This window comes from Lactuca serriola, chromosome 7, assembly GCF_051521515.1.
Source record: "Lactuca serriola cultivar US96UC23 chromosome 7, Lser_US96UC23_V15, whole genome shotgun sequence".
In the NCBI taxonomy this organism is placed as follows: domain Eukaryota; kingdom Viridiplantae; phylum Streptophyta; class Magnoliopsida; order Asterales; family Asteraceae; genus Lactuca; species Lactuca serriola.
In genome coordinates this window covers 191,360,339-191,369,182 of record NC_136414.1, presented here as the reverse complement: position 1 = coordinate 191,369,182, position 8,844 = coordinate 191,360,339, and the positions used below count along the sequence as shown (strand labels likewise).

General features: G+C 33.4%; 1 protein-coding gene across 2 annotated transcripts; it reads right to left on the bottom strand.

The window, feature by feature from the left end:
• Positions 1–1,199: 1,199 nt before the first annotated feature.
• On the bottom strand, positions 1,200–7,070 carry LOC145061353 (G-type lectin S-receptor-like serine/threonine-protein kinase At4g27290). 2 transcript variants are annotated; one of them, XM_079008796.1, is made up of 9 exons: positions 5,741–7,070; positions 5,531–5,650; positions 4,687–4,844; positions 4,165–4,372; positions 3,836–4,073; positions 3,596–3,746; positions 2,455–3,515; positions 2,276–2,358; positions 1,200–1,534 (listed from the first exon to the last, which is right to left on the bottom strand). In XM_079008796.1, exons 1-7 carry the CDS (start codon positions 7,008–7,010, stop codon positions 3,207–3,209), a joined length of 2,454 nt encoding a protein of 817 aa, XP_078864922.1. In that variant the 5' UTR covers positions 7,011–7,070; the 3' UTR covers positions 1,200–1,534; positions 2,276–2,358; positions 2,455–3,206. The 2 variants fall into 2 exon arrangements, with proteins under 2 accessions (XP_078864922.1, XP_078864921.1); XM_079008795.1 differs by having other exon boundaries at positions 2,276–3,515.
• Between the last annotated feature and the right edge of the window lie 1,774 nt (positions 7,071–8,844).

The following is an 8,844-nucleotide window of genomic DNA, read 5'->3' as shown; positions in this document are numbered from 1 at the left end:
CTGGAAATCTGCACAGCCCAAGGACAAGTACTTTTTTGTCAATTATAATTTTTCCCTTACACTCCAATTTACTCCTTATTGAGGGCCCACCATTGTTTTGACCAGATGTACCAACCACACCTTCATATTTGACCTGTAACTTGATTTTGTCATTCTTTGCAAAATAGAGGGCCCTCATATATTGGACCGCATGTAAAGTCATGAAAGTTTTTACATCTTTTTTGTCTTGAAAACTTGTACCACTCTAAAATGCTTCTTGTGAACCTCCCCATGTGAGCATTTACTTAACATGCTCAACTCTTTAAGCATCCTCTTTCTTTCATCTTAATAAAACCCTTCAAACTCATATACGTTGGTGTCTACAACTTCAATCTCGCCATCAATATTTGGAGCTCATACCTTTAAAGTGTTATCTTCATGTATCCCATGCTCATCATCATCCACATGCAGCTGAAATTCACATATATCCACATCTACATCATAATAGAGGTTTGAATCATCTACATTGAAATCACTATCATCACTATCCTTGCCATCCTCACCAGTTCCATATCCACTACCATCATTATCCTCATTATCCTCATTATCCCTTTCTCCTTGAAGATAATAATATGCATCAAATTAAGCCAAAACGGAATGATCTTCTAAGAATGACTCATAATCATCTACCACATTACTTTGGATCCCATCATCATCTTCAAACCTTGGACCTTCTATATTCTTGAAGTTATATTCTACATGATAGTTTGGCTCTTGCTCATCTTCCATACCTTGGTCGACTTATGTTATCATTAGAACACCTTTTTCCACATATGTTGTCTTAGGAACACCTCTTATCCACATACGTTGTCATTGAAACACCTTGGTCCACTTGGCTTGTCATTTGGTCACCTTGATACATTTCTAATATACTATGTACACCTCTAACTTTTGCCTCAATATCAACATTAATTACATGACTTTCTTAGGTAGCATTTGATATTATATATGGTACAATACAGTTATCATATCTTACAGCTTCATCAACATCAGTTACTTGTGATTGTGTTACTAAAATTTCTTCACTTACAGGTTCATTCAAATCTAGTTTTCTACTACAAGAACCTATTTCTATTTTAGATGGTTTTCTTCTCCTAAACTCCGGTGAAACAGTTTCAGGTTCCAATTCCTCAATCACAACCTTGGATGGAGACTTAAAATATGTAAAAACCCTTTTCTTTCCAATTTAAATATACACACTGATTTGTCTATGTTTAGGGACATATGTGACCATTTTTAGAACATCTTGGTTATTCTCTAAAGGCATTGACCCATAATCGAATGGGACATCATGGATACAGTAATGGTAGTACAATGTATGTTCATTTTGGTATACTAACTCTTTAACCATAGCATCAAGGTCATGTACTGAAAAAAGGTATGTATCAATGAATTTAACATATGAGACAATGCCATCTACATATTTTCTACTTGAGGGCTTGGTGAACAATCCACTATAATGTATCTTTAAACGTGAAGTAGTTGGGAAATCCTACTGCAATCACAAATAAGAAGGGGTAAACACATTGTGAGTCTTTGATGAACACATTATAAGGAAAAAAAATAGCTTCTTTGATGTAAAAGTGTATCGTATTCAGCTTCTAAGTCAGTCTTTTTTTTTTTGCTATTTTCATCGACATTTCAAACACAGATAACTATTTTCCTTCGTTTGATTGAAACCCTAAAAAGCTTAAAGTTGCTCCGTTAATCGGAAGTTGGGAGGATGAAGGAAAAGTAGATTTCTTGGGAGAGGGACAATGTTGATAGGACGGAGAGGAAGAAGAGAGTACGTGGGGCAAAATGATCAACATCATTAAATGATGGGAGCTTAAGTGAAATGACAAAAGTACCCTCACATGTTTTGCACGTGATGGCAGTTAACGACTATAATTTGACCGAGTAGCACAAATGAGCGTCCATTAAAAGTTTTCAAACCACATGATCATCGCTGAAGACAAAAAAATAAATAAAAATAAGGACCGAACTCGGTTTTTTGGGAACTGTAGGGACCATTTATGAAGATTTTCCTGAATTATATTATTGGTTATATTTAATATTGAAGATTAAAGATAGATAATGTAAAACTAATTAGCTAATATTCTATTTTAAAAAAATTATAATGTTAACTATGGTGAATGTTTGTGAAAATAATTTTTTTGTTAAATAAAAGTTAGTTGAAACCTTATATAACAAAAGTAATAATTGTTTGAAAAATCAACCATTAAATAGAGACCACCTTTAGGTTGGTAGGAGTAAAACTCACTCAATCCGCTAAAACATCAGTTCCACATCAGCTTTTTCATCTCCTCTTTTCTCCATCTTTCCCAATTACAACACATGGAAAGAGTATATTTCTTAACCCACTCAATTAAAAATATACAAAAAAACATATGGTATAAGCATTTATATACGTACCTAAAACATGAGAGAGTAGAGAGTGAATCTAAAGAGAGGAAGATATTAACGGGTTATGTAACCCGCAAATGAGGCCAAAACCTCAACTCGCTGATGTTAGGTATAATGCTCTCCGAGCTACCACCGCTGCCACTACTGCCACCTCATCTCTTTGTACCTCGTCCATCGTTAGAAATAGAAAATAAGTTTTGCTGTGCTATTAATAAGTGTACCTCACACCACCTTTTCACAATTAACCACTTACTTTCAACAAGCCATGATTTTTTTTATTGTGCAACCATAACCTTTCTCATATCATCCCACTACTTTCCCAAAACTCCTGATTCTTACTTTAACAAGAGAATTTCACTGCACCACACCATTCCCTCTAGTCTTACTTGCATTGCATTGCAATCACATGAAAACCCTCTCAAATTCATTAAACCTTTACCTATTATTCATGATCTTACTTGAGATCATGAACTCATGACAACATTTTGTCCCGAGATCACGTATCATTAACTGCGGATATGTAAGAACATTGGAAATTGGCTATCTTCCGAACTCTGAATTTGTGTTAATCGCTAAACCACCACCTGTTTTGCCGATGAATTTCAATGAACAGAAGCATCATCTTATATACACTCATCGTCGATGGAATTTCTAGCTGTTCTTTACAAATATTATTTTAAAACAATTGTAACAAGTCTAATTGCGTAGCTTGTTTGTGTAAAACTTAGATAGATATACATAGAAATCACTTATACCAATTTCTATCTAGGTTGAAGATACGTAACAGATAAGTGATTTGATGAACTCCATTCAGGATTACTAGATGAACAATCTGCTTCTTGTGGTCTTCTTCTTTCTGTATAAAAACCCGGTTGTTTAGGTTCAGGTAACGGAATTTGACTACCTAACATAACAACCACCAAAGGCATATCTGGTCTATCTTCAGGATACTTTTGCACACATAGTAAACCAATATGAATTGCTCTGTTCACTTGTGTTTGCACATATGAACCCTTAATAGTGTCATCCATCAGTTCCAATTGCTTCCCATTTTTATACAGCCTCCATGCCTGACCAACATATGTCATGTTAATACATAAAAAAAATTGAAATATTTAAAGACTTTTACGTGTTGAAATTTGAAACTTACGTGTCCTAAAAGATTAAGATCATGATTTGCATGACGAAATCCTCTATTTTTCTTTCCGTTTATTATCTCTAACACCAATACACCAAAGCTGAAGACATCAGATTTAGTGGAGTAAATCCCATCAATGGTGTACTCTGGTGCCATGTAGCCACTACAAGAAATAAAATGTACAAAAATCAATTAGTTTTTTATTATGTGTAATTAAAGATTAAAGGTTTATCGGTTTATATAAGTTCTTACTATGTTCCCATTACTCTTCTTGTATTTGCTTCTGTTTTACTTCCTTCCATACTTCTTGCCAAACCAAAGTCTGAAATTCTTGGATTCATATCTTTATCTAACAATATGTTGCTAGCTTTTAAATCCCTATGAATGATTCTTAATCTAGAATCTTGATGAAGATACAGAAGACCCCTTGCAATTCCAGTTATAATAGTGTAGCGTTTTGACCAATCAAGTGTCTTTCTTTTTCTTTCATCTGTTCAAATATTATCAGCCATATTAATATTTATATAGTGACGTTAATAGATAATGTTAAGAATAGTGGTGAGGATTAAAGAGAAACACACCAAAAATAAAAGAGTTCAAGCTTTTATTGGGCATGTATTCATAGATCAACATCCTTTCATCTTCTTCAATGCAACATCCTAAAAGCCTCACAAGGTTTCGGTGTTGAAGTTTAGCAATACATTTAACTTCATTCTGAAACTCGTCTAGTCCTTGTTTTGATTTTCTTGAGTGTCTCTTTACAGCAATTTCTATCCCTTCCAATGTTCCCTGTAAATCATGATAATTTTTATATAGTAATTCTAAAGAGATTTTGTAGAAATCAAATCATTTATAAACTGTGGATTTGGTAGAGTTTCTTAACGAGTAAGGAGTTGTTTCTTTTAACTAAATGGGCTTAATAAGTTAAGCACTTAATATGTAGACATTAACCGTTTACCTATTTCTCTCTTTTTTTCCCCTCCAAACTACTTCGACGTTAAAAATGATGAATATTGTTAAAAAAAATTGAATATAAGAAGTAAAATTGTCATTTAGTCTATTTCAGATTCAGACAGTTTATTCAGTTTAGAAAAGAAACAAACCTTGTAGACAGGCCCATAACCACCTTCTCCGAGCTTACACTCATCTGAAAAGTTGTTTGTTGCATTGGCTATTGTGTTGAATCCAAACACCGGCAATTCCCAATCTTCCCTCTCGTTATCAATAGCAAAGTTGATTTCACGAACAAGATTAGTTATTCCTGTGGAGATAAATTATTATAATTTTTACCGAGAAAAGAAAAAGTTAAAGGTTTTGAATAGGGTTAATGTCATTAAATAGTTACCAAGTTTTATTTTTGTTTCATTTGTGAAAAAAAATGATAAAATATAACTTGTTTGCAAGTTTGACTATAGATTTGAGACGTGTCAACAAATTTGAAATGATTTCATTAAATAGTAGTAACTAATTTTCAGTTTTGTTCCACCTAGGCACCTCTATTTTTTAAAAGGTTTGACCACTAATGTTTATTTTCTTGTTCAATTGTTATAAAATAATCTTCCATTGTGAAAATTGTGTACCACAATATAATCAATAAAATGGGGTTTAATATATAAGATGGACAAAATGACCCTAAATCCAACATGATAGACGTTAGATAGAGAGCATTATGAAAAATTCCACCACCATATAAAAAACATAAACAATAATGATTTTTATTATTATTATCAAATTTTCATCTATTTTCAACCATACACTCTAAGCATTCCATAATGGGTTGATTATTAAACTTCAACACATCTCTACTATTACAAAAATCTTTTCTCAATATATTTAATTATTATATTTACATTTTTCTACCCTTTTATATTTATACTTTTATAAAACAAAAAAATTAAATTTAATTATAAAAAATAGAAGTTTATAGTAAACCTCTAAAGGAATTACCTTTCTTCTTCTGCCTCCTCTTGTAGAAAACAAACAGGCAAAATCCGAGTATCACAGCAAATCCCACGAGCACCGGAATCACTATAATCCTAACTTTCCTCTTCGCTTCAGCATTCCTATCTGTCACATAATGAAATTTAAAATTTCAATAAAAAAAATATTAAAACTCAACCAATAAAAAAAAAATCAAATTCCAAATTCCAATCTTACGTAATTCCGAAGCAGCCATTCTCACAAAAACATCTTGCCCATTTTCACCATAAACCCTAATATCCATCAACTTATCAAACCAAATCAAACACCCACTTCCTGTTCTAACATCGATACTCGAATACGCTGTACAATTACAATCCCTCAAACAAATCCTCTCACATTCTTCAAGATTCATACTCACATTATACCGAGTTTTTCTCGTGTCCGGCAACTTCACTCCGGTCATCCTCACAAACCCATCGCCGCCGTCGGCACAGCCCAGCTCAGCTTTCCTCACACACCCATTTGACCAATCTGCTCTTTGCCATTCATCCGGGAACCTCGGAACAAACCCTCGCATACACCCACAAGCTTGATTCTCACGAATGTTGCAAACACCATAAGGACCACACAATCCATATCGATCACAATTATCCATTTGTGCAGTCAAATAAAGATCCCATACTTGCCTTCTTTCGATCCATATGAGTCGCTGAATCGCACCACTTGGATTCAAAATCATTCGGGAAATTGTGAAATTGTTGACAAGCTCGTATTTGTAATAAAGTTCCCTTGAATTCAGCTCGAATCCGAATGTGTAGATATCATTCTGTTGCAAATTTGGCATCCCGCTGAATCGTAATCCGTTCCATGGACCAGAATTGAATCTCACTTCTGAACCTGCTCTTAGAAGAATCTGCGGGTACCCTTCGGGATCGAACCCGTTTGTGTATTCACCTGCTGAAGGATCGGTTTCGGTTTTCCATGCTACGAGGTTCTTGTTTATTCCTCTTACAAAATCAATCCCGAATTTCATACTTGGAAGAAAGGTATTTCCGGGATAATCGAAGCTTTGCCATATGTAACTATCCGGATTTGTATCGCCGGAGTTTCTTATCATAAGGTTTCCGGTGTCGAGAAGTTTTGCTACCGGATTATTTCCGGTTTCCGACGAGTTTGACGACCAGATTACGTTTTTTGTGCGATTAAGGAGTGTGAGAGTTCCGTTATCGCTGAGAAACAATACGCCGGAGGTGTCGTTGAGTGGGGTTTCTCGATTGGCTACCCATACGACTGTCGTGACGCTTATTTTGTTGTACCATATTCCGAAATACCGATTACTTGAAGTGTTTGTGGGACTGAAAAATCCCATTCTGAAGGTTTCCTCGTCGGAGATGATGGTTTGGCCGTCGGTGAGGTTGCGGTTGACAGTGATGGTGCTTGATGATGAGGTGGCGAAGAGAGTTGAAACGGTGGCGATAAACAGGAAGAAAGAAAAGGCTGCCATATTGATAGATGGGTGATGAAATGATGATGATTCGTTTTTTTGACAATTACAAATACTTGGTTTTGTAGTTTAAATAGTTGACTTTATAGGATTTGGATTACCATAAATACCCCTCGTGACTAAGTTCATTTTTAAAATTAGCTTTTGCGTTTTTATTTGAAGGAGAGTTTGCATATGGGGCCAAAATAGACTTTTAAACATCCTCGGATCTTCTGGTTTTGGAGGCAAAGACAACCCTAGCCAACTGGTTTTAACTTGAATTAGACTCCATAGGTTATACAATTTTTAAGTTACGACAATAAAACGATAATGGAACATGGCTGAGTTGTGATATACAAAATTGAGAATAGGAATTGAATAACGTGTTTGATTATGATTTAATATGTGTTTAATGGAGAATGGGTGATTATGATTAAATGCTATAAACCTTGTTAAAATGCTAATGGAGTTGAGTATTAGTTGATATGCAACACTTAAATATTTGGTTTTTTTTGTAATGATTAATATTAGGTATTTAATAGTTCGTGGGCTTTAAAAGTAAAGTTTTATATGTATTTAACAATGATGTGTGATGTGTTAATGATGATGTAGCATGTTTATAGAATTCTACATTCTATCGAGTTCAATGGATTATAAACGTCTTAAGTGGCTATATAAGTATATGGTAATAAGTGATAAGTAAATATAAGCGAAAAAACCATATTATTTATTGGAATTTATAAGCAATGGGGATGTTTATCATGATTTGAAAAATGTTGGTTAAAATAATATATGTTTGGTTATGTAATAATTCAGTCTCCTAGTTTCATATTATAGGTAGATGACAGAATGATCGTAAAAATTGGAGTTTTGTGAATAATGAACATACAGAAGTGGAGTGTAGTAAACCCACGTCTCATTGTCTATTTTTTTTTTTTAATCTTGACGCGTTCCCAAAGGCCAAAAAATGAAAAAGGTTTACAAATATGAACATGAGAATTTAAAAGTGAGGCTTTGAATAATTCAAACCAATTTCAACCATTGAGCTTTTCTCATCAATTTAAATCCATTTGACTTTTCAGAGTAACGTTCCACCGTTTGACTCTCCATATCAAACCAATACAATACAATATCTGTAAAGATTTTCAAATCGATTTTACATTTTAAATCAAAAATTTGTCCTTGAAAGTCTATTATGGTGTCTCTCTTTTCATATGTAACATAGTTTATGGATTAAATTCATTATGTAAAAAAGTAGAGTATTTTAAACTAATAGGTAACAACATTTTTACCTCAACCCAGAACATTGTACTCTTAAGTCTAGGGCATTTTGGTCTTTTTCAAGAGTAGTGGATGACTTATGGTGAAGGGCACTAGACTGTTCTTTGGCATTTGTGGTTATGAGATTATGACCGACTTTTTTTGCATGTGGCTATATATCGGCTTGAATTTTTAAATAGACTTTTGATGACGACATATGTATACATGCAAGATGTTATGTACTTTTCAACTTAATAACGCGAACTTCAATACGTGTACATGAAATCATGTACAGCTTGATATAAAATTTTTGTATCATTTTGTATTTGTAGTAAAAAAAACTTAAATTTGTTATATCAATGCATCTATTAAAATAATCACTGTGATATAACTTTAATTTGAAATTATGAAAGAAAATTGTATGGAAAAATAGTGTGATGCTTGGTGGTGTTTCAGACTAGGGTATGTTCGGTATCCAAATTTTGAAAGCATTTTGATAATTTTTGTATCATTTTGTATTTGTAGTAAAAAAAACTTAAATTTGTTATATCAATGCATCTATTAAAATAATCATTGTGATATAACTTTAATTTGA

Coding starts and splice junctions, on each gene's coding strand:
- LOC145061353 (XM_079008795.1), bottom strand. CDS start 7,010: ATGGCAGCCTTTTCTTTCTTCCTGTTTATCGCCACCGTTTCAACTCTC. Junction 5,651..5,740: donor AATGGCTGCTTCGGAATTAC/GTAAGATTGGAA, acceptor ATTATGTGACAG/ATAGGAATGCTGAAGCGAAG. Junction 3,516..3,595: donor ATCTTAATCTTTTAGGACAC/GTAAGTTTCAAA, acceptor TATGTTGGTCAG/GCATGGAGGCTGTATAAAAA.